General features: G+C 35.7%; 1 protein-coding gene across 1 annotated transcript; it reads left to right on the top strand.

Moving 5' to 3' along the window:
• Positions 1 to 659: 659 nt before the first annotated feature.
• LOC121414850 (synaptotagmin-11-like) lies at positions 660 to 15,549 on the top strand. The gene is given in 8 exon segments (XM_041607905.1): positions 660 to 1,025; positions 1,725 to 1,924; positions 3,558 to 3,605; positions 3,607 to 3,711; positions 11,663 to 11,809; positions 13,688 to 13,814; positions 14,250 to 14,404; positions 14,846 to 15,549. Coding segments are annotated over 8 exon segments (1,239 nt in total). The 5' UTR covers positions 660 to 721; the 3' UTR covers positions 14,999 to 15,549.
• Positions 15,550 to 27,701: the final 12,152 nt, after the last annotated feature.

Raw genomic sequence — 27,701 nt, 5'->3', positions numbered from 1 at the left:
AAGAATATATGGCAGGCAAAAAGGAAGGACGCTTATAATTATGGACTTAAATCGCGTCATCATGAGGCCACTTCTTAAAACAGGGAAGAATTAATTTGTGATGTTCCCCCCCCCCCCAGGGGGGAACGTCCCTGTGCTCCCTCCCCTTAAGCTGATGAAGATGATGATGAATGACATGATTAGCTTAGCGTTGATACTTAGTATTTCTCATTTGTCAAAGAATGTCTGAGCAGAGTGATCAGTCATACATTAATGAGAATTCCATAGGTACTTGATCTATCTTGATGGAAAACTATAGCGGAATGAAGATGAATTAGATATGTGCAATAACAACCAAATATTATTCACCATGCGTCTGATCACTATGATAAAAAAATCTTCAGTCTTCCTTTTTATTGACGGTTTTCCCGGACATATAGCAGCCATTATGTTGAGTTCGTGTTAAACATTAGTATTATCATGTTTATGATTTTTTATTCAGCCTGTTTCTTCTTTTTATGAAACATTAATCAGTGCAGTGAATCACAATTTCATTTTTTTTCTTCAAATTTGCTCATTTCATATTAAATAAGATGAATCACTTATAGAAGGTCAAGAATATAACACGTAACCCCCTCATATTTGAATTTGCATTTCGAATTAATATGCTCATCATATTTTTCCTCTCATTGCCATTTCTACAGTCTCGAAGTCAGCTATCGTGGGTGTATGTGCGGCCATCATGACCACCCTGGCCATCGTCGTCCTCACAGCGTGTCGGTGTATGCGTAGAAAGCCAGGTCGACCCTCCTTCCTGCTAACTCGAGACGTCGAGAAGGCACAACGTACTTTCTACACCCGTCCTACCGCAAAACCCATCAGTAGTCCCGAGTTATCGTCTCCCGAGACCGGCCCATCCCGGCACCTCCCACCCACCGGGAAGGGTTCGCCTCATCTCACTCCGACCAAGTGGGGATCGTCGGGATTCCCGTCCCCGACCCAGGGGGAGAAACGCCCTCCCATTAGCACATTCTTGGGGTCGACAGGTAAAGTCCATTCATATAATAGTGCCGTTTACTAGAACTTCCTATTTTTAATTGAGATTGGGCATTGTCACATGCCGATTTTGAAAAGTTACAAAATGAAGTTTTTCAGACAGATGGGGTCAGGAAAGTAGTGTAAATTCGTTTGTCTGAAACAGATAAGAATCACTCAATAAGCAAACATCTTTATGGGGAAAAAGAGAAATAAAAAGTAACAGGATAACCATGGTAAGTTCTATAGTACGATCCATGGTATAACACGATAGCAAACCCACGAAATGTACTAGATTTGGGAATTGTTAAATCAACTTTTCTTTAACGTAGAAAGCATGTCGACGCACTTCCTGTCTTTTTCACTTTCCTCTCTTAATTTTTCTTTCTTTCTTTTTTCTTTTCTTTCTTTCTTTCTTTCTTTCTTCTTTCTTTCCCCTTTCCTTCTTTTCCCCTATTACACTTTTCGATATCGATATCGTTTACAAAAAAAGAGTCGGTCATGTTCACAGTCACAAATAAGTGGAGGAAACATTGATCAAATTTATGAAGAACGAAGAAACTCCTACGTAATCCGTCCTCATCTCTCTATCCGAGTTTCCTTAATTCCCTTTCATAAAGCAATTATAATTTCCCTTAAAATGTGATGATATTCTCCCACTTCATTAATACCTCTTGATACTTTAATCCCATCCCACATCTCGTCCTCAGGTAAACTCGACCCACAGACGTTACACAAAGACTCGTACTCGGATGGGAGCGACGAGAAGTGCGAGGCGGTTGATAATAAGACCCTGGAGAGTATGGAAGACCGTCCAAATGTCGGGGTGCTCAACTTCACGGTCGAATATAGAGTGGACAAGGCAGTGTTCATGGTCACTATACACCGAGCCAGCTATCTTCCTGCCAAGGTAGGCATATGCAAGTGACCGTCCCCAATTCATTGTAACGTCACGTCTTGTGCAGTTTTAACTTTCCCTTCTCATCTCATGTCAGTCCCAAACCAAACATACAATATAAATCATAAATGTGATATTTCAAATAGTTATGAGGCAGAAAATTAAAGAGATCACGGGTATTAAATAATAATTCAGCTTGCAATTATCCCGGCTCATTATGGGCTTTGTAACCCCGGCTTGCATCTTTAAAATTCGGCTGCGCAAGCATGGATTCGTTTACAAGTCGTTTGCAATGGCGTCATTTTCTTACCACCCCCAAAATCACTGTTACTTTAAAATCCCCGGAATTTTCATGATCCAACATTAGGCTAAAAATTAGAATGTGAAATGGAAACGAGATTAGAATTTACAGATTCCTGTAAATAGTTTCCACTGCCACAACCCCCCCCCCACACGTGCGCGCATAATGGTTCGTTATGTCAGACATGTCAAGCTATAGCTATCAACGATATAAGTTCACAGCAACATTCGATCATGTATAGCATGCCATCATCTTAGCTACCAATAACCACGAAAACACAAGAGAAACAATGCCTCTACACAAGGCACACTTTGAACCATAGTACAGTCCCGTCCTATAGAACCAACGTTAGGTTTTTTTAAATGTCATAAAGTCAGGTTGTGATAGTGTTCCAGTGGTCGAGTACAGATTTGCATTTTTGTCCAAAACGCCGTCTCCGAAGCTACCGTGAACCGTGAGCTTCTTTCGACTCATTCGAAATTCAGACCGAGATCCCGATTTGCCCCCAATCTCATTTAGAATCTAAAGTGAAATATTTACCAGCTGAACCCTTGCGTCACCTCATTCTAGATGTTAGTTTTGCCTTATTAATGGCTAAGTGGCTTGAGGCTAGTGTTTCAAAGGTCTTTTACGTGACTCCTTTGCGGAAGATGACTCAAACACCTTGAAGTAAAGACAAGTCACTACTGAGGGTAGGGACACACTATAGGCCCCCAACTATATTTTACTATTGTCAGATTGTGCTCCGTTGTTATTGAAATATTGAAAGTATCACTCTCTTTGAACCCTCGTTTTCATTTTTTAAGGTAATTACTTCCATTATCTAATGAGGAAACTTGTAGTGGTGTATGTGTGTTCTGACCCCTTTCATTAATGAAACCCTGGATCCACTGATCGGTGGTATATACCTAAGACTATTAACCCAGTGTCTACAGGGATATTATTCATAGCCGAACGTTCGAAAATTCGCCGAGCTGTACTGTAAGATTTCCTTTACAGCATTTATAAGCATTACATGGTCAAACAAAAATTTCAAATGATTTATTTCTTTTAACTCGTTTCAATGTTTTTTCCTAGGTCTATTTACAGCATTCGTTGTAGTTTACCCGACACACAAATTCAATCATATTTGCACTCCTTTGCTTGTTTGATTGTAATTTGTTGATTTAACTATATTGTGGTTAAACATTCACTGATATTGATTATCCACGCAAGCTGCATTAAGGAAGGTTTCTTTTCAGAACGTCCGAAATCCATTTTATTAAACAATTCAATCAATTCAAGTTAACAATTCAATCCTATTTATTGCGAGAACTTCTCTATATTCAATTATTTTAATACAAGGATCCCACGACAGGAGCATCGGACCCCTATGTCAAGCTGTGCCTGCTCTCCCGAGAAGAAGCACAAGGTAAAGACGAGGGTCCTGAGGAAAACACTCAACCCCATCTACGAAGAAACATTTACCTTCTATGGATTGGCATACAACCAGTTACAGGTAGGTAGGGGCGTAAACATGGGCGTGGCTATGGGCGTGGCATGGAGGTAGGGGCCTTTCTCATCCGAATGAATCAACAGGGACTGTTTTTTTCTGGTAACTCTGCCGTTATGATAAATACCATGAAAACCCTGATTTTGAATGGTTGTTGACACCTGTGATCGTGGTAATTACCAAAATAACATCGTTAAAACTGACATATGCCATTAATGAACTGGGCCACAGGTGTGGGAGGGTGGAATTATGAGAGGTAGCATGAGTCAATACAGAATATAGTCCTTTTTATAGGCATAATCTATTATTTTCACGTTTGCTTTCAAATTAGTTGACACAAGAGATCGCTAGCGGACAAGCATTTATATAACCATGATATTATTTATCGAATGCTTCAGCATGAAAATGAAACAAAACGAATGTCGACAAGCACATTGACTTTGATATCCGCTAGCAACATGAGCTATTCTCGGCTGCACTCTCCTGAATACATAGGGGTTTTAAGAAGTTAATTACGAATACATCCCGAGTTCGAAGTTTAAACTGCCATCACTACCACGTCGGAGGGACAAGGGTCTTTTCACAAAGATTTAAGTGTGGTTAAAAGTCGCATTATAGTTTCTATTTGCGCGCGGAATATCATCGCCAAAGACCTTATAATATATTACTAGACCGAAAGCTGCGCGCGCGTTCAGCACAAAACAAATGAGATTAGACTCCGCCTACCGCGATCATTTGAAGACAAAAATAAGCCCCCATTGACATTCATGAGCGTAAATATATTCATATTCCGGCCTTGTCATTGGCTAAGAGCGTCATTAATACGCGATTTCCCCGATTCTTTGTCATCGATACTAGTGGTATCGTGTTACAGAAGTAATTATTCATTTGACCTCATTACGTCATCTAATTTATTCATTCTGAAACTTTTCTTTCCACACAAAAATGGACCTACGAACACTCCGGTGAGTACGTATAAATTGATATAACCACATGAATTCAGTGGACTATTTACAAATTTCACACTGTATTTTGTGATCTTAGGTTATTTCTCTACCAAATTAGAGAGTTTACTATCATTCTTCTGTTAAAGGAAAGCAGAATTTGGTCTATGAAATTGAAGTTAGATTGTCATCGTCGCCCAGTGCAGCCTGTATGTTGCTTGCAGTGTTGCGGTTATGCCGCTGTGTTAACCACATGTATTTTGTACGGGCTCCTAGCCGATTGGGCATCGAGAGAATTTCGGGCCGGTTTGGTTCACCTCCAATTAACAAGGACCAACCCACGATTGATTAAAGCAAGAAGAATGAAGCTTCTTTTTGTACACTGTAACGTTAGATCTAGAGGGAGATCTGCATCTATCTTCAGTATGATGGGGTGTCCAAACTTCGCGCACTTTTCAAAAATATTCATCAGGCTTAATTTTGTCCACAAATTATTCATAATTTATACAAAACCAATTCAAGAAATAGTAACCACATTGACGGCAAGATCGTAAACTATAAAATCATGGACGAAAATGTAAAGTAGGTCACGGGGTTTCGCCGGTATCGCGATCTCAAAATTCTATTCCGATCGGCGAATGCGGGCTGTGCTGGAAAACCGTTCAGAAAAAGTGTGACCTAACTTCGCGCACCAAAGCTTTTGTGGAGATTTAAACAAAGACTCAAGCTCAAAAAGTGAAATATTTATATCAGATTGATGGCAAAATGCTATGGAATCGGTTAGTACCACATTTAACTCACATTTTTTTATGATTTCTGCTTGTAAAATGGTGATATCGTGATGCTTGTTGCTTTCTTCGAAACGGGCGCTAACGGTGACAAATTTGCCGATCTTTTGCCAATATTTTCATGAATACTGGACTAATCCTAAAGAAACTTTCAGCGAAGGGTAATTTTAGGTCGCTTTTCACATTGATGATGTCAGATTTTAAGGATATTGGCTAGTTTTGGAGATAATGACCGTCGGCGAAGTTTGGACACGCGCGAAGTTTGGACTCACTGCCATAGATCAAAACCCAGTCAGAAATAAACTGTGAAGTGGAGTGTGGGTGAAGATATATTGCCTGTCATTGTGTCAATCCTCACTTTCAGTTTCAGATATCAAATTTATTTTGCATAACTTCAGGCTTCTTCATTTAGCCCCCACCCATTTTAACTTATTGTTATTTATAAATAGGGTCTATATAGTTAGAATCCTAGACCAAAAGCTTCAGTCTCTCTATTTTGGTTGTTCCGCTGAACTGTGTTGGCTCACTCACGAATAGTAAAAAAAATGTCAGAAATTGTTGAATAAATCCCCAGAAACGATGGTTATTCCTGTATAAGAAATAATATGCTGCTCTGCATGCATGTTTGTCTTATTATCAATAGGCTGGATCTAGGACCTAGATCTAGATAGGCCTAACGTTAGAACTAATTTCTAACTTGGTTAACAGAGGATCTAGGCCTAGTGTTACTGTTGCTTCTTCTTATTATTTTAGACTTAGATCTAGGCCTACGGTACTTCACTTTTATTCATCGATGCTTTCTAATTCTAGGCCAACCTAATTCAAATCGAGTCATCTAAATTATACTTTCCCAACCCGCGACACTTACCCCAGGCCCAGGGCTTATGATCTAGGTCTGTAATTTAGGCCTAGATCTAGGTCTGGGCCTAAACGACTCCATTTACATGTACGAGTATGCCTGTCAGTGGACCAAGGACTAGATCTAATCTTGGTCAATAATGGCAATGAAGTTTAAACTTTTAGCCAGGAATAAAAGACATCAAATCCATATAGGCCTAGATCTCAGTTTAGAACCAAAGCTTTACTTTCTAGGTCTAGATAGATCGAGAGTCCATCGTTACTATCTAGATCTAGACCTACGAGTAATTTAGATACGCGAATGCTGTTGCACAGCTCTGAGTCTTGGACTAGATCTATACTTTCTTACAAATAGATCTAGACCTAGTGCATGAGATGAAATTATGTTAACGTCAAATGAAATAAGATTCGGAAATAAAAAGATGCAGATGTTTCTTTTTGGGGGGAGGGCAGACATTTGAAAAAAATTTAGAGAAACCTAAAATTCAGAAAGCGAGGGCCAGAAGTAACCAATATTACCTATGGCCGTTTTGTGCATTTTCTAAAATAAAATTGAAGGATGTCATGCAATTCTTTTTTTGATGAAGGTTTTCACATTTCATCTCTTACCCAAATCCCTCCCCTATACATTCGGCCATGAAAAATATCACTTATTATTGTACTCTCTTTTCTTTCACAAACAGGTTGAGTTTGAAGAAAAAGAAAAACAGGTCGAGTTTGAAGAAAAAGAAAAACAGGTTGAGTTTGAAGGACAAGAAAAACAGTATAGAGGTCTACCTATATGGTTCAAGATGATGATCATAAGTGCATGCATCATTTTGCAGATTCTCATCCAGGTATAAAAGTTAAACTAACCCATTCAAAATTACAGATACATTACATGCATTGAATGTTAACCATGTTTACATTAAATAAAAATAACCTGAGCCACAAAGAGGTAGGATCTGTACGGAACATACACTTCTTAAATATACAGGCTCTCGAGTCTAAAATAGAACCAATGTACTTTGGGCAAATTTATAAAATTAGGACATGTCCTTGATCTACTAGTAATTAAATTGCCTTTTTATTTCCTATTTATAAACAAAGCAATATTTATTTTTCATGAGTTATATTTTATAAAATTCATTTTATTCATTCTTTAGTGTGATATTCATATTTCATATTTGTAGATTTACGATTTTTTTTGGTTTTACATTTTGTCTAATAGGATGATGCAATTTGACAATTTCCATGGAGGTGATTGATGATGATAAATAATTGGTGAAGTAGGCCTAATAGAACAGTGCCTGGACCACAGAGAGAAATACAAACTACAGCAGTTATATGAGTGAGTTAGTGATTATTTTTGATAATGGAGGTTGTTCACATTTTTTGGCAACAAATAGACCTGCCTTTGAAAAACCCATTTCAATTTTGTTTCTAGATTATAGTTAGTGTCGTTTTTAATTACAGATCAAAATATTCTGTGCAACAAAACATATCAACTTTAATTCTGACTATTCATATAATTTACATATGTTAATTTATATATTCATATTTACAAGAAATCTCTGTCATTTTTTCGAAGAGTACATGTAGTTAGAATGGAGAGTGGTATGTAAGCTGCAGAGAACATGTTTAAGTGATATGCTTTATAGAAGTACAACTTTATAATTAGAAGAAAGATTTCCTATGGTATGTGTTGAAACATATATACCTATGCAGTCTCACTTTTCTTAAAACATTTGTTTTATAAATCATGACAATTTAATTGATTTTCTTTCTCCATTTTTTTCAATCTGCAGGACTGGTGTAACAGATGTTTTCATTCAAGAAATCCAACTATTCAACATTGAAGACTTAGGAACCACGTGATGAAGATGGAAAAGGTTTTTTTTTTCAGTCCAATTAAAAAAAAAAATTATCACAACCCAAATTCATGACGTATGAAATTTCTTCTTGATTTTCATTAAAATTGGTTGCAAAAAGAGAAGCTATAAACATACAAATAGGAGCAGCGGATTGAAGTTGCTTGAAAGTGGGGGGGGGGGGCACAGGGAAAATGCTGTTTTATGTGAAATTTTTCAAAAGTTGCGAGCAAGCAAAATTTTGACATTTTAAAAACAAATATCCAATTTTGTGATAGATTTCGACAAAAAATTCAAAATGATATATTTCACCCTTTGCTTTCCTTTTTTCCCCTTGGTCGTGATTTTTTTTTTGGGGGGGGCAAGAGCATTGGCGGCGGAAGGCAAAAAATTTAGGGGGGTCCACCTGAATTTATCCACCTAAATCTTAGAAGGGACCACAAAAATTTCCAGCAAAAAAAAAGTTGTCAACCACAATTTCAGGGGGGGCACAACAGCGCAGTCTGATTTTAAGGGGGGGTCTACCTGAATTTAGGGGGGACGCAGGAAAAAAATTGACGAGCAAAAAAAAAAGATTCTCAACAAAAAATTTAGGAGGGGGGACTGTCCCCCACCTCAAATTTAGGGGGGACAGGTCCCCCTATCCCACCGCCTATGGGCAAGAGTCCTTCAAGCCCCCCCCCCCTCCATCTGTACGAACCTGCTTATATACCCCACTCACTTGAATTATTAAACTTAATGCACACAGGATTTCCTTCAGAAGTATATTATAGAAATGAAAATATTGTTTTCTTGTTTCAAAGGGCACTCGTCATGGTGACCATAAAACAGATCCTTCTCAAGTGAAAGGGGCACAGAACAAATTAGAAGCGCTCTTCTTGGGTAAAAAAGGGGCAGTGATTCAAGAAAGGGCACTTTCAAGAAGGCGAGGGGGCTCTCAGATGGAAGGGCACAGAACACATGGGGGGCATTTTTGGGTGAAAAATTGCATATAAGGAAGAGCACTAATTGGTATTACCTAAAACAGGTTCTCATCAGGTGAAAGGGACACAGTACACGTTCGTGAGGGGGCATTTTCTTGCATAAAAAGGCACTTTTCAGTGCTTCAAAAAGTAGGGGGAATTGTGCCCCCCCCCAGCATACAAAAACATATTTATTTTGGTTCATACTATTAACATACGCTTAAGAAAAAGGTAAAGCTTAATCCTCTCATAATGTGATTTTTTTTCTGGATAATTAATAAAATTCACTAACCAGAAAATTCCTTCATGTCTTTCATTTGTGTTCATATAGTATTTGTATCAAGCTAAAATGAAAGGGATTTGGAATTGGCAAAATTCAAAGTGAGACGGAGATCGAGAGAGGGAAAGAGTGATGAGAAGTGGGTTGAAAAGAGATGAGAAAGAAATGGAGGGGCACATAATTATGAAGAGATAATTTAGAGGGGGTGGTGAGAGAGCTGGTGTTGGAAGTAGGAACAAAAGGGGTGGAAGAGAAATAAGACGAGATTTTTGGAAACCAGGAGACAGATAACAAGTGGGAAAATAAGAAGGAAATATATGAAAAGTTAAGTTGCAAAAGGGGCTAGGGCCACTCCAAGAAAATCATTTTTTTTTATTCTCCCATATTGCAATATTCTTATGCGAAAATGAATTTTCATGATACCCTACCATTAGAAATTCAAAATTGGGTATAAAAGAAATCTACTTATCTTCATATTTTTTTAAGATATTATTTTCCAGAAAAATTATGAATGGACCTAACCCCTTTTGAAAAAAGTGAATTTTCTTTTTTTAGTTCACTTTTTTAATGGGAATTTCAACTTTTCTATGGTATCATCTTATAGAGCTACTAAAAATCAATTAAGACATAAAAATCAAATTTGATTAAAAATGGACCTAATCCCTTTTAAAAGTGAGCTCTTCATATGTAGGAGAAGGGCGGCGCAAAAGAACATGAGTGGGAAAATGATTAAATGGAAAAAAAAACAGTAAGAAATGCTGGAGAATAAAGGGGACGGGAAACATATTGAGCATGATAAACTGGGGCCCGTTTCATCATGAGTTACAAGTATGGTAACTACGAATACCAATCATAATCAAGGTTCCCACGGTTATCACAATAAAAGCGATGTTTAAATAGCTCAGTGTAATTCATTATGAAACGGACGCCAGAAGAAAGCAGGCACGGGGATCATGAAGATTTTTTTTTTTACTTCTCTAAATTAAATTTGTAACAAGAAATGACTCTTTTAGTGGTGAAAGTTATTTTTTTCAGTATTCATACTCAACCAGTGAAAATGAATACCATCATTGTAATAACCATGATTTGCCCCCACCCCACCTCCACCTTTTTACCTAATCGCGACTTGATCTACTCTTTTCATCTTCCCTTTTAGAATTAGCATAGGCCTATAAGACGCAATACAAACATTGTTTTGTTTTTAAGTGATATCGCTTGTGATATCGATACTTTATAAAGCGCAACGTATCGTCTCAGATTTGCGCTTGCTTGATTCGCTGAATCCTTCGCGTCACGAGCGCGTAACAAAATGAATACATTAATAAATTTGCCAAGTTGACCTTTGTCATTGCGCTGGTGTGCGTATTGTCTAATACACGTACAAATCCACAGTTGACGAGGGAGCATCGTACGAAATTAATATTAATGGGGGCTTATTTTAGCTTCTAATGGATTAAACAAAATGGCGGTAGCTTCGGGGGCCTGATCACCGCAGTATAAGCGCGCTAAGTGCGGGTGTCGTCACTAGTCTTAAGCATGAGTTTAAAGCTTGTGTATAGTTTTGGTAAATCCACCAAAATGCACCTATCACTATTCCAATTCGTTGCTAGCTAATATGAATGGATATGCCCTATAACAGTTATGATGTGGAGGATATGAACTGAAAATGTGTTTTACAGGATAAATTTTGCGATTTTACATGGAAATTTAACTTGATCGGGTCACCCGATCAAATTAAAATATCTGTGTGTTTTTGTCTTTCAATTAAATCCTATTCCAAATCATGGAATGGGCTGAAACTTTCAAGATATGTTCTTTGTCTGTAACTTTTGGATATCTAATCACTAAATTTATAAGATAAGTGCTTGAATGCCCATTTTTTTTATTTAAAACAAGCATCGCCGAGAGAGGGCGCTATATATCCAAGATTTGAATATTTGAAATTTTCTCAGAGAAGTGCAGTTGGAAAAATATCTAACGGTCTCTACGCTTCAGTAAGACTGTCATATTAGATGATATTTTATTATCAATCACATTATTGACCCTTTACCAAAGCTATACACAGGCTTTAAGTCGAACTTAATTGTTGATGGAATACCACCGGGTCTTGATGTTTTGCTTACCGCATCTTCACGACGATAACCGTTGTAATAGTTACTACGAAAAAAAACTTATAAGAATGTGCCTCATACAATATATTTGGATGTATACGGTTGCGAGACTTTTCACTAATAAAATCTTGTATTTGATGATTTCTTCATCTTTTTGTTTGTAGGGTGTAACGCTTCACTTTGTCGTGATGAGTTTCGATCGTTTCTCCAGAGATGAGGTAATTGGTGAGGTAGTGATGCCCCTGTCTAACGTTGATCTGAGTACCAGACCTGTCAATCTATGTCGAGATATCAAACCAAGAAATACACGAGTAAGTATACCATTCTGTTCACTCCCTTCTGTTTTTTTTTGGTTTTGTTTTGTTTCGTTTTGAATATAAACTTTGTTTTTCCTCTTCTACGCTGCCGTTGCTCTGCCCCAGATTCTTAAATTCTTTTTCCCATCCGTTCTTTCTTTATTCCCCTTTTTCCTTTTTCTTTTTTACCTTTCTTCTCCTTCATCATGTTCATAGCTTTCTCGTTTCAGCCACGTATAACGGTTTCACCTCTTTTGCTTCTTTTTTAAAATCAATTCTTTTTCCTTTTTCATCTCCATCGGAAATGTTACCATTCATAGGCATCGATCCTGGGGGGGGGGGGCGATCGCCCCACCAATGAAAATATCGGGGGGGGGGGCAAACATATCGTTTTGCCCCCCCCCCCAATAATTCCGGAATGTGCAAAAATAAGATTGTAATGTTCAGCAAGCAAGATTGAGATACACAAATCGTTCTTTATTTCAAATCGTGCTCAAAATGTCCGCTTTCCAGATTCGAATATAAAAAATTTCAGCTCGCGCTCGCATCATTTCTGTAGCAAAATCCCATACCTTTCATGATTAATAGGTGAATAGAATGTCCCGTTTTCAGTTCTAAACCTTAACAGAACTCCCGCTTCGATTCGCAATAATCTTTAGTTGGATATATATATTTTTTCTTCTTTTTTTTATAAAAAAATCCATTAAACTGTCATTTTTTCAGATCGAAATAATTTTTTTTAGCTCGCACTTCGTGCTCGCATCTATTGTTCTATTAGATACCAATCTTAATCATTGGTACCAAAAATGCTTACAATATCACGCCTTCAGGTCAGAATTAAAAAAAAAAATCAGCTCGCTCTTGGCACTCGCATTAATTTTTTGGTGAGATATATACGTGTCTGTATCTCCTGAGTCATATATATATATATACCTATGTGTGTGAGGGTGGGTGTTTTGTACGATCGAGCGTCTTTGGAACGTTGATTCATGATTTTGCCCCCCGCAATCTAAAAAATGGATCGACGCCCTTGTTACCATTTATAGATCATTGGAGATTTATTTCTGTGCGGGATTATAAATCATATCAAGGGTTTTTTTCTCGCACATACACACATCTGTGTGGTAGGTAAGATGTAGATTGAGGATATAGGATATTGATCAAGCATAAAAAGCTGCCGTTACTCGCACCTCTTCCCCCCAAAATCTCTTCAATCATGCATTTACATTTAAAGGTCAAGTCCATCCCAGAAAAATGTTGATTTGAATAAATAGAGAAAAATCAAATTAGCATAACGCTGAAAATTTCATCAAAATCGGATGTAAAGTAAGAAAGTTGTGACATTTTAAAGTTTCGCTTATTTTTCACAAAACAGTGATATGCACAACTGAGTGACATGCAATTGAGACAGCTGATGATGTCCCTCACTCACGATTTCTTTTTTTGATTTATACAATATTTCATTTTTTTTACAGATGTAACAATAAGGACCGACTTGACTGAAACACAATTAAACAATGCTATTTCCACATGTTCAGGGAGGAATTAATCGCTTTTTCACCTAACAATAAATAGAAAATTAGAATATTTCTTATTTCGTATAATAAAATAAAATAAATAATGAGTGCATGACGTCATCAGTTTCCTCATTTGTATACCGACCAGGCTCTGCATAATTATAACCGTTTTGTGAATTTAAGTGAAACTTTAACATGTCATAACTTTTTTCATTTTACATCCGATTTTGATGAAATTTTAAGTGTTATGCTTGTTGGATTTTTCTCTCTTTATTTAAATCGACATTTTGTTGGGGTGGACTTGTCCTTTGACTGCTAGCCTTTTTCTTTTTCTATGCCACAAAAATCACTTTTGCCTTCTCATATTTTCGGTAAGATCCCCAAGTCACAAGGCCGCGGTGAGTTGCTGACGTCATTGTGCTATCAACCGGCAGCTAACCGACTTACTGTGGTGGTCCTAAAGGCAAAGAATCTACCCAAGATGGATGTCACTGGCCTCGCAGGTAAATACATGCATAAAGCAAGGGTGGCACCATAAGGGGGGGGGGGGGGTCGATGGCCCCCTTGGATTTTTAAAGAATGACTTAAGAGGAAACAAGATTTTAAAAGAGGGATGATAAGAATGTACGAAGAGAGAAGGATTATTATGAATCAAGAGGATTAGATGGCATTAAGCTATGTACAGAATATCATATTTTCTCATTGAGGAAAATAGTGAAATTGCATTTAATATGGTCACTCTATGTACCCTATCATGCCTATTATAAGAAGAAGAAAGAAAAGGAGGATGAGAAGGAGGAGAAGAAGAATTTTATATGTCGATAATTGTTTGCATTTAACATGCATAAGGTCTGTTTTAATTTGAGCATTCGATGTTCTTTCATAGTCAATTATTAAATATTAAAAAGCCTTTCTATCTATTCTTTTTTTTATCGTAGACCCATACGTAAAGATTTACGTGATGTACCGCAACCAACGCCTAGCTAAGAAGAAGACCCGCCTCAAGAAACGGACCCTAAATCCCGTCTTCAACGAATCCTTCCTCTTCGACATACCTATGGAAGGATTGGAGTACCTTAAGATTGAATTCCAGGTAAGAGTTTGAACGAAGCAAGTTGGGAGACAAATTGTTTATAACAGAAGTCGACAAAGTTAATCAAAATTTAAACCAGTCTAAGTACTATTGTATCAGTCAATTCAAATAATCATCGCAATTCTACGATAGTTTAATCCTATCGAAGTATTTTTTATTGGGTTTATTGATATGATTGAATTGTACTTACAATTTGTTTGAACGTCTTCAAACTTACAAAGAAATTTATCAAATCGTGAAAATATTGATATACGACTAAATTCAGTTGTATTAAAAAAGAGCAATTTGTTTGTCAGATTCATGCATGAATGAGTTAATCTAAAAAATAAAAGAGGAAGGGTACGAATTTATAACTCAATTAAGAGTATTCAGGGATGAAATGGTATTGAGAGAACGAAACGCTCGAAAAAATGCAATTATCATTTCATTTTTTTTTACCAGGTGCTGGATCACGATCGGGTGACGAAGAACGAAATTATCGGCCGATTAGTGATTGGACGAGATGAGGATGGAGAGGCCGAATCACAGCACTGGAAAGAGATCATGCAGAATCCAAGGAAACAAATCGCAGAATGGCATAAACTCACCGAATAAAATTTCGTCCATACAATCACAATTTCCGATTAAAAAAAAAAACGTTTGATCGAAAGTAAAGGAATAAATTGGTGAAATATATCTACATTATTTTGTTACCATCCCCTTTTTTTATTACTGACAGTTTGGCGACATCTGCCTTTGTCTCAGTATTTACGTCAGACGTTGTTGAATGGCGGGAAATTCAAATTCAAACGTGTCTAGTTTGAAATGGCTATCACCGTTTGTCAACGTCTGACTATAATGTAAACCAATCAATTCATAGTTAATAAAAAAAAAGTCCAGTAAAAGTTTTCGTGACTTCAATGAAGTCTCAATTCTGTTTTAATATTAGCACCGGGATAGGCACTATTTATTATGCAAGATACTTATCAATATACCCCGTTTGTTGCGTCTGAAAAAAGTGATTGATCAATTATTTGATGACTTCAGGATCAGATGAATTAAGTAATCTTTTCAATACAATTCAATTTAGTTCTTTATTCCATTTTCATTTAAACATTTAAAACATAAGACGAAGTAATATAAATCAAATACAATTTTACAGATGAACATTCTTACTTCATAAAAAAAGTATAAAATTAAGTGTAAATGGATATGAGGGGGTCCACTAAAAGCAAAGCTTGTAAAGTGTGGATCCCCCTTGATTGTCAGAGCAATGAATGTAATATTTCAAACAGTATGTCCCATATAGGCCTACCCATTTGAATACAGTATTTCTTATCGTGACATTCATACGGGTGACTCAATTTTCGTTCGGTAAATTTGTCATGTTCAAAATTAATAAACCCTTGGTCAAGCTGTTATCACGCACCTTTCATGTTCCTATATTTTGTGCGATTCTAGCGAAAATTACTACTTTTCTAGTCAAAACTGAAGCAATTCTATTAAAATAAACATACTTTTTTTTAAAGCAGGCCGTTGTTTCAATCGAAATTGCTGCATTTCTAGTTAAACTTGCAACGATGATGACACTAATGAAAATACTGGTCATATTCTCTTCGTACCCTACAAATGATTTGATCAACTATCATAACTTTACAGGCACACATACGGCAGTAGAGGTAAATTTTACGTGAACTACTCCTTAGCATAAAATTTTCTGTCTATAACTGAATTTTAAGTACATGTAGAATTACTTGTATCATATACAAGAAGAATTATACTTACAACGTGATTCGTGAAATATCACATTCTCACCGCATCGCAAGCAATGTCCACTAACAAAAATGAATGATCGACGTGGTTCTATTTTATTCTGAGACACGGGTGTATAATAAGAACTTATTATTTTCATAAATCCACTATTTTTATTATAAGAAAAGCAAATATCATCAGCATTACTTGTAGAAATTTATATGGAACAGAGGTTCGTACATTCACTTTATCTGTTAAATAGCAAAGACGAGTAAAAAAAAAGAGAGCACACTGGCTATGTGGATACAATATATATAGTTTTAGACATTGGTAACAGAAGATTCGTTTATTTTTAATGAAACTCTAAAATAGGAAAAAGTAAACTTCTTCACAAAGTCTGGAAAATAATTGAAATAAATCGTTATCAGAGAACACGCAAGTTCTTGGAATTTTGATATTTTTTGGGATAGGAGTATTTCATTACATCGAATTCGATTATTTTAAAAAATTAATATCAAAATTCATTTTGTACATCGATGTTACATGAAATTCATTGTAAATAATCACATTATATTTATGATAGGACCGTTCTGAGAGTTTTATTAAAACTAAATTATGGAAGTGTATGACACGATTCTACAAAAAAATATATACTTGCAGTACTAATATGAACAGATATATGAAATAAGTGTAAGGATAATTAAAACATATTGACTTATGATACTGTAAATTGTAAAGTGACGATTTCAAAGATACTTAGGCCTGAATGATTTTTAAATTGTGTAAATTGGAAATATTTAAGCTCATAAATATCTTAGATGATGAAAATGTAAAAGTCCGTATTATTTTTAAGCTGTACATTTCACAATTACTTTTTGGATACTACAAATCGTATCTTTATTATCGGTGTCTTTTTTATTCACTCTTTTCCCTTCTCCTCTTTCTTGATTTTTTTTCTCCCCCATCTCATCCTGATATTAATTTCTTCTAATGTATGTCATGTTTCTTCCCCTCTCTCTCGCCTCTTTCCTGATCCTTTATTTAGTTCGTTCTTTCTTTCTCTCTTTATTTCTTTCTTTCTCTCTCTCTTTCTTTCTTTCTCTCTTTCTTCCTTTCTTTCTTTCTTTGCTTCTTCTTCTTCTCCTTCTTTTTAATGTTATCTTATGGTCTAGTGGTAAACTCACTCACTCGTATAAAAACAAGCATGTCTCACTTTCTCACTCTTACAACTATCTCCATCTCTTCATTTCTTTCTTTCTTTTTTTCGTTCGTTCGTTCTTTCTTTCTTTCTTTCTCTTTTGTCATGTAATTGTTATCAATGATCATGTAAAATATAGTATTGTAACGGAAGGCTTAGATTTTGTTTTCATCCGTGTCACAAAATATGATTCCATACCTTACGAGAGGTTGTCGATTTTAAGTAGAAAAATATTCGTACTCGTAAATTTGAAGTTGCAAGAGGAAAAATCAAACTCCATGTGCAACTTTTTCTTTTCATTTTATGAAAACAATATGTGATGTATGATTTGTTTTATTCAAGAAAAGATTATTTTTTTATAGGCATGGGTAGTCATTTTATACAAAGCGAAATTGTAGCTACTTGGCAATTAATTGTTTAATTGGATCAAACGATAGTTATTTTTTCGAATCACCTTTTTTTTAATTTATAGAGAACGGTTTTGTGTAAGTGATTTATATTCAGATTAAAAAGATAAGATTGATTGGTTGCTATGCTTATTAGCGTACGGATGCGTACGATAAAGAATAGTACCTTTTCGATTGATGAAAATGTACATTATATTACAAGTGTTCTCTTGAAGCTTATTCCAATGTTTCACCTGGTGAAGAATGATATTATTTCCTTTTTTCCGAGGATCCTTATTTTTAAGCTTATTTGATTATACCTTTATTGAGATTATATTGATCGACAGTTTTTAAATAAAAAGGTAAACCAAATTATTGTGTTAATAGGTATCAGGGTGTACATATACTTTGTGGATGATATTCATATTGAGCTCAAGAAATAAAAGGTTTATAGTCGCGAGATTCAATGAAATTTGGTCTAATTCCCAGATCGTCTAACACCGCTTTGGCTAACCCTATTTTGTCTATAATCAGTTTGGTCTAATAACCGTTTGTGCCAATCATCATTTGACCAAACATCTTTTTTCTTAATGACCCCATCGCCTCTTGATTTCTCCTATTTCGTCTAATGTCAATGACGTTTATCAAAAGTTCATCTTATTTAGATGTAGACTATAAGAGATATTAGACGAATGGGATTAGACAAAATTGGCACACAGTAGCTGAAAAATGACGAACCATCGATTAGACTAAATTGATATTAGACGAACTTGTTGTAGACGGAATTGTATAAGACCATGCCGGAATGGACAAAACATGTAAAAGACAACCGGGGTTTAGACCAAGTGGCAATCATGAATTCACCATTTTTAATCATACTCGTCTCATATTAGGCCTGTATATAAACCCTGCATTCCTCTGCTTCTCTGTGCTTTGTAAATAGCCAAAAACGTTCAGAATTTATGTGTTACATGCTTGTATATTAAGCTTCTTTAAAGAGACTGTTATCGTGTGAAAGAAGGAGAGAGGTATACAAAGAAAATAAATTATGGAAAAGCGAAAGAAAAATATATGTATATAACGACAAGAGTATGTAATCCTATTTCGTGCTGTTGTGTTGACAAACGACCTGTGTAGTATAGGGCCCACCCGATTTTAACAAAAAGATATAGTACTGTGATAAAATAAAAGATATTTTATGATTATAGTTACATCATGATTTGTGAATGAGTTTTGATTTGTGTCTTTTCGCTTGTATCATATTTTATAGACACACTTCAACAGGATATATGGTATAGGTTCTGTTTTGCAGTGGTACCACAGGAGAGGGGCAGAGGGACATTTTTGCTCCCAAGCCGGTTAGAACAGATCCCCCTCAGAAAATTCACGAAAAAATTGAACAGCAATTTGTAAACAAGTTACATCATATAACAGCTGCCATTAACATCTCAGTTAAGCTGTAGATATAATATTTTTGCCTCTCTTAAAACATGTAAAAACGTGAAATTTTCTGCAGCTCGATTTTGCGGTATAAGTGCGAATTTTCTTGTACATCTTGTCCTCCTATACTTTAGAAATCCTACCGTCACTGCCTATTTGTTGGTGATTTTTTTTCTGCATTTTATTTTCATTTTTGATTGACGATTCCCGTAACCATCATAACTTCAGCAAATACAGCTAGAATGTTTCATACATTGAAAAATAAACACGATAAGTCTGTTAAAATGAAAATACCCAAGAAATTAACTTTCAAAATTTATTTCCTAAAAATGAAAACCAACATGTATGTATTTATATTAAAGTATATAGCAAATTCAAACACACATATGAGAACCCAATTGATTAAGTGTCAAAATTGATATTTCTTACAATAGATTATTACATTATAGTATAGTAATGGTTTATTGGCAATATGCTAGGCAGCAGTGGCTGATATATACATGTTTGCAAAATATGAGAAGATACAAAAATATTTTACAAAGAGTACATAATTAAAAACAAACAATCATTCAATCATTGAATTATGTATGTTTTGGTAAAGTAAATGAACATTAATTTTAAAAGAAAAAACGGAAAAAATTCGAAATGGGGAAGTTTTATGGTGTATTTTTAGGTGGTCTAATGCCAATCCGTATAATTAACAACTCGTCTACTATCATTTGATCTTCCATCAATTCGTCCACTATCCACATGGTCTAATTGCCATTTCGTCTAATTACCAGTTGGTCCAATAGCCATTTAGTCCATATACAATTTGGTATAATTGGGCTAAGTCTTAATTGAGCGAAATACGTGATATTAGACCAACTGGTTACGAGACGAAATGGTCATAGACGAACTGCCGATTAGACAAAATAATAATTGGACCAATTGGACATTGGACCGAATGGTTCTTAGACGAAGAGTTGCCAGATATACTGACCTAATAGAGATATTTTAAGGACAGTGCCATTAAACGGATATGTATCTCACTGATCAAATAATGCGAGTGCGAAGCGTGAGCTGAAAATTTTCGATATTCAGACCTAAAAAGTGACATTATAAGCATTTTTTGTAATCATGATACGTACCTGCCTCGCTAAACAGACAATGCGAGTGCGAGCTGAAATTTATGTATATATTGATCTCAAAAGGACATTTTAAGGACTATATATTAGGAATCCATTAAAAGTAAACATACCTTACTATAGTCATCTAATGCGAGTGTCAAGCGTTGCTGATTTCGTTAAAATTTTAATAATGATTAACATACGAATCTCACTAATCAAATATTGCTAGCGCGAAGCTCGGCTGAAAATTTAGGAAATTCGGACATAAAGAGGGGCATTTAAAGGCTTGTTTCTAGGAATTCACGAAGGCCATACGTATTTCACTAACGAAATGATGCCAGCGCAAAGCGCGAGTTGAAACTTTTGTTTATATTGACCCCAAAGGAATCCATTAAAAGTATACAAATCTCATAGTCATCTACTGCGCGTGCCAAGCGCTTGCTAATTTCTTTTAGAATCACATCTTAACACATGAAGTACTTACAACAAGTAGTACTTTTTTTGTAGTCATTGTAATAATGATTATCATACGCATTTCAATAATTAGATATTGCGAGCGCGAAGCGCGAGCTGAACATTTAGGGAATTCAGACCCGAAAAAGGGCATTCTAAGGCTTGTTTGTAGGAATTCACTAAGATCATTTCACTAACAAAATGATGCGAGCGCGGAGTGCGAGCTTCAAATTTTTACATCAGATCATAAAAAGGGACATTTTGAGGACTGATTTTAGGAATTCATGAAGAGCAGACACATCTCACCAGTCCACCAATGCGAACGTAAGCACGACAGAAAATGTTTTATAATAAGACATTAAAATGGGGCAATCACTTTTAGTAGTCATGAAAAAGAAGAATATGTCCCTACATAAAACAATAATAACTCGAAGTGCGATGAAATATATTTGGTGTATATTGACTTTAAAACGGGATGTTTTAGTACAACATGATTATATATCTCGTTCAACAAACAATGCGGGCACCAGGAACAATGAAGACACAGGGCCTGAGCAAATTATGTTTCATAAAGATATGAAAAAAATGTTTATTATAAAATAATAAGATATAATATAACAATGGACAATAATTTCTTCTTTTCCACTACGTTTCTCTTCTCTTCTCCTTCCTTTTCCCCATTTTTTCCCCAGCCGATGGGGGGGGGGGGGCACATGCCCCCCGTAGTTACGCCACTGTTTGGAGCTGAAAGCAGCGTTATCATCCCATCATTTTATGCAAACAGCAAACAATTAAGTCATTTATTAATATTAAGCAAATACAGCTTAAACATCGACAGCATGAGACGTGAACATTAAAACATCAAACGAATAACGAGACTTGGCTTTGAAGACCAATTGAACTGAATATTGAAAAAGCCCCCGTGCTCTAACAACGCCATCTATAGTTTCGAACGGATTTACACTACTTCAGAATCGATTTGGCAGATATGTGTTATGCTTAATTTTAATATCATGCTTTATTAAAAAAAACATTGATTATTTCATTGAAATTATTGGGATATTAAAAAAAAAACTGTAAAGAAAGGAACATTTCCCTCATTTTCGGCTTATTTTGTTAAATCATAACAATGCTAACTTGTTCTTTTATAATCAATTTGGTTATTCCGATCGAAGAGTAAATTCGTCGTGTGATATTTACTACTGATTTAATTCGGCTCCAACAGATTCTACATTAGGGCCGCTGTGGAAAGTAATTTTGTAATCGAAAGTGCTAGCGTGTGTAAATAAATCTACAAATAAAATTTGGGGGTAACTTTGCCACCGTGACCGATCATGTACACCGGTCAAGTTCATAACATTACATTACCACAGCAATGAGCTCTATTTACACTCCAAAGTGGACCAATTTCATTGAAAATTATTTATTGAGAGTACAGACTGGCCCTGATCACTGGCGTACCTAGGATTTTCCAAAGGGGGGGGGGGCAAATTTTGTGGAGGATATTTCGTCTGCGAAAAAAATTGACAAGCAAAAAAAAAGGTCTTCAATCAAAAACAAAAAAATCAATTAATTGGGCTTCTCAAAAGGAGGGGGGGGGGGGGGCGGCACGTTCTGGATCAGTTTTGAATCGTCAGGGAGGCAGGGATACGTCCCCTGCATTGGTTGTGACCCTGCCCCCCCCCTCGTTAGGTACGCTATTGGCCCTGATAATATCACGAAAAAATATGTAATATCTGGAAGGGGATTGTAAGTGGCTGCTCATTTTGATAACTCAGGGGTGTGTTCCAGCCAGCACGCTTTGCTGAGACGACACTAATCCGTATTTGGCATACCTGAGGTTTGTTGTTACTTTCTAGACTGTGTTTATTCACTGACCCTTCTAAAAGTCACAATTAATTGAATACGTATAGACTTTTATTTACTTCTATTTCATGGTAACGGCGCAGGGATGAACCGTTTGGAGGTTTTGCATAGACCGTTCTTGTCCCATGTAAATTTAATTTGGTTTGTTGGAAGTCGTAAAGCAAGGCCACATTAAACAAATTTAAAAGGAAGTTGATCGGATCACATTCTCTTTCCCCCTTTTCTCCCTCTATTAAAGGACAAGTCCACCCCAACAAAAACTTGATTTGAATAAAAAGAAAAAAAATCAACAAGCATAACACTGAAAATTTCATCAAAGTCGGATGTAAAATAAGAAAGTTGTGACATTTAAAAGTTTCGCTCCATTTCACAAAACAATTATATGCACATCTTGGTCGGTATGCAAATGAGGGAACTGATGACATCACTCACTCACTATTTCTTTTGTATTTTATTATATGAAATATAAAATATTTTGATTTTCTCGTCATTGTCATGTGAAATGAAGTTTCATTCCTCCCTGAACACGTGGAATTCCATTATTTTAACGTTTTGTGCTTCAGGCAAGGAGGTCCTAATCATCAAATTCGTAAAAATTGAAATATTGTATAATTCAAACAATAAAAAAACAAAAGAAATAGTGAGTGAGTGACATCATCGACTCTCTCGTTTGGATGTAACTGGCTCGTTCATATAACTATTTTGTTAAAAATAAACGAAACTTTGAAATATCATAACTTTCTTATTTTACATCCGATTTTGATGAAATTTTCAGCATTGTGCTCGTCTGATTTTTCTCTATTGATCCAAATCAACATTTTTCTGAGGTGGACTTCACCTTGAATTTGCTTCCTAGTCTCTCTCTCTCTCTATATATATATTTCTTATCAGTAAGTCTTCAGGTCATATCCCAATTTTCTGCTTGTCATAGGATAAGATTTATTGTAACCATGGACCTATAATAGGTCCATGTTGTAACAGACCCAAATAATATTAGAAATGAAATGGTATGAAATGAACCAAGTATTCTCTCCTGTCTCTGTCTGTTTATCCATGGACCTATAACGATGGTTTATCTTCCTTGCCCTCATTTCTCCTTCTCCTCCCCTTGCACGCCTCTCTCATAATGTCTCTCTCTCTCCCTCTCTCCCTTCCTTTTCTCCAATTCGTGTATTCTGTTCCTGTCCACCTCCCCTCTTCTCTATCTTTGAAAAATGCAATGAATTCAAAATCTATTTTCCCTACACACTGTGTTCTTTTCTTTACTTTCTCATTTTCTACAGAATTTTATATCTCCATGTTTTCATAAAGGTTCGCTTTCTGTTTTGCGTTCCGCCCGCCATGTTTTCATACAAAAACGAGAAAAACAAAGTATTGATTTCACACAATCCCGAGTCGCGCAGGCTTGTACAATAACATGTTTCTCGTGCATTTCTGGATTGCACAACCCACACGATTGACTTAAAGGACAAGTCCACCCCGGCACATATTTGATTTGAATAAAAGAGAAATATTCAACAAGGATAACACTGAAAATTTCATCAAATTCGGATGTAAAATAAGAAGGAAAGGCGAAATTCACCCCAAAGTTAAGGCGAATTAAACAAGCATAACGCTTTAACGCTATATAATTTTTCAGAATCAATTGGAAAGTAAGAAAAACAGTGATAATGTTTCATAATTATGGGCGGTATGAAAATGAGGAAGCTGATGACATCACACACTGACTATCATCGTATCTTATTACATAAAGTACTATTCTTTCTTCAAATTTTCATCCTAAAGGCGTCATACGAACATGTTCTTATGTTTTTTGAACTTGTGGAATAACCGCTATTTTGCCTTTCAACTCAATCATGAGCTTCTTATTTAAATTCATAAAAACACTATAGATTAAATCTTGTGTGTGATATCATCTGATCATTGGCTCTCCCATGCATTTTTGAATTCCAACATTGTTGTGCATAATTTAGTCTAAGTATACTGTAACTATATTTTGTGGAATAACGCGAAAATTGAAAATTACTTGGATTTTTTTTAATCAAATATCAAGTTTTGATGGAATTTTCAATATTTATCTCTTCGTAAATCTAAATTAACTTGCTGTTGGGATGGACTCTGGCTTTAAAATGATCCTTATTTTTCTGAAGAGAAGTTAGAAATAGAGGTGAGAGGAGAATGAGAGAGAAGAGAAGAGAAGCGAGATTATGACGTCACCCGACAGCTGTCAAGGTTATCATGTGATTGACCTTTGACATCTCGACAATTCATCAAAGTCATTTTGTGGCGGTACAAAGCAATCTCTCTTTTATGAATAAAATCACGAAACGTCTGAAGTAAAAGTCATCATCCACCACTTCTCACCCCCTTGACCTATGATAGGTAAGGGAAACCTGAGACAAGGATTGTGATGCATATAACACTTAATTATATGCTTACGAAGCATTCGATTATTTGAGAGAAATGACAAGATCACTTTTTTTTTAAAGAATACTTATTTCCAAAATTCGCAAGTGAGAAAAAACGATCTAGCAAGATAATACGATTATCTTTAACTGATGATTGAGTTTGCGACCAATGGTCCCACCCTCTCGATTTTTAACATATATTTTTTACGGTACTTATATTATAGCCTATTATAACCCTTCTGTTAAACATAATTATACTCACTTGTTACTTTCGATTCACTTCATATTCTTTCTAATGGTGCTATTGTTTTAAATATGATAATGAAATCTTTTGAGCCATATAAGAGAACATTGGTTTACTTAGACACAGTGCTGAAAGGGACTTTTATTAACACTGTTAACCATGTATATATCTTAGGGTTAATTATCACGGTTTTGAGAAAGAAAGATCGGCTACAAATACAAAGTACTTGGCATCATCAGTAAAATAATAAAATAGTATGCAATTTCAGATACTCGGGTAGAATCGATTGGCGATAACATATTCATATACAGGGGTGGATCCAAGATTTTGAAATAGAGGGGGCGCCAGCGGCGAGGGAGCGAAGCGACCGAGCGGGGGGAGGGTGTGGGAGGGGGATACCCCCCTCCCACGGCAAGGACTTTTTCAAAAAATCATGTCCAAAAGTCGTATTTTGAGAGCACCTTTAGAAGAAAAATGCACACTTAAGTCACTGTAACTTTATGAATAAAAGACACATACTGACTCATTTAGGAGCTGGTTTCCAGTCACACACCGTATAAGCGGTCATTCAAAACATACATTTGGCAAAGGCTCTTCACTTGCTTGCATCGTGTGATTGAAACGTCAAATTTAAATGATACGAAACTGAGACTTGTAATCGATAAGTTCCGAATAATCCATTCTGTTTATTGTCATTTGTGTATTTACATTGTGTGTTTCAAACGAGAATTGTTTAGTCGTATGGCAACATGCATAAAATTTGGTTCTTTTTTCCCCAAAATGCACAGTTTGCTCCGTGATAATTCGTTGGAATGATTGCTTCGGCGAAACTTAGTTGGGGCGCCCTGGATAATATGCCTCTGAATCTACCAGAAAGTGTAAAAGTTAGTTTACATTAAATACAAATATGTCTGACCTATACATTTCAGTGAAAATGTACATGACCAAGGCAGAATGATAATGCTGCGCACGTGGCGCCCGATATAGGGCTTCATCTTTGAGTGAAGAATAATCTCGGGGATAGACATTATCATTCGCATCGTTGACACTTTCTCTCGCGATCTGTTACTTACAATTTACATGTATTTGCCATAAAGACGGACAAACGCATGTTACAAAAAACACAAAATTTCGGGAAAAAATGATATCCAATCCAACATCTTCACACTGGTCACTACACTGCAACTCCCGATTACAAGTGGTGCAACTTTCCAACCAATCGACTTGCACGCCCTGGAATTCCGGAATTTACATATTGCAATACAGTATGACAGAGGTGCATTTGTGCGAACACAAAGGCCATGAGCGTAAGTTAAAATATAGTTTTGACTAGATCTAGCCCTTGAAATTGACTACATTGTACCAATCCAGTAAATATAACCATCAAAAAAAAAAAAAAAAAAATCCGGCGAAAATAGGGGGGGGGGGGGGGCGCGCCCGGGGCGCCCCCCTCTGGATCCGCCACTGATATACTCTTTTATCCTGTTTTCAAATAAATGGAAATGCTATATGCATTATTGGTAAGTTGGTGTGCACTTGTTTACAAAAAATATATATACCTGTGTTTTTCATAAATTTATTTGAATCATATCATTGATTCACAATAAATATTTTGTATGCAATATAAATTCACGATTTCCAGGCAGTTTTGTAATGTAATATAACATACGAAAGACAAAAGATGTACAAAATATAAGTGACATTGTAATAAAACATGTATTATTATACAGAAAATGTAAAAAAAATGTATATGAAATTTAAATCCACGTGAATCATAATTTTTGTAGAGATTCATTTGACTTTATTTTTTTAAAATACATTTTCTTCTCCCATTTCAATACTGGATTTCAATCTTAAATCAAGCAAAACTCGGGTGTTAATTTATATACTTTCTAGCGGTGAAAATAGGTTCTATAAATGGGTTAACAAAAATATCGTTAACACCAAAAATAGATTTAATAATCGATAACATATGTCATGTATGTTAGTTTAGTTTACAAAGTAGAAATAAATAATGAAGAGGCAACAATTTCGAGAATTCAGAAGAAAAAAAAACCGGAATGAAAAAAAACCCACACACTTTAGTCTTTCACAATAGTTCTGGTATATCGTATATCTCATAAACGCGGGTAGACCGAAAATAACCACAGTTCAATGCAAAATACAATTCCCCGATATAGAAAAGGATCGTAAAACTCATATTTCATGGAAATTGGTCACAATATACCGAAGCAATCAACCTGTTAGAAGCCAGTTTTCTAACTTGGTGACGGATAGACAAAACAGTGTTTTCATTTGTTATTTTGTGCTATAGTTATACTCTAGGCTCCAATATTGTTCTTTAAATAATGTATTCTAATTATTCTGATCTGTGTGAGGCAAAAACCCTACATGATTCAGATTGTAGAACGTCCATTTCAGAAGAGTACGGTTACAGAAAACACGATCTTATACCGATTAGT

The sequence above is a fragment of the Lytechinus variegatus genome, chromosome 5 (genome assembly GCF_018143015.1).
Source record: "Lytechinus variegatus isolate NC3 chromosome 5, Lvar_3.0, whole genome shotgun sequence".
Taxonomy (NCBI): domain Eukaryota; kingdom Metazoa; phylum Echinodermata; class Echinoidea; order Temnopleuroida; family Toxopneustidae; genus Lytechinus; species Lytechinus variegatus.
The sequence above is the reverse complement of the archived record's forward strand: the minus strand, read 5'-3'. Positions and strand labels throughout refer to the sequence as shown.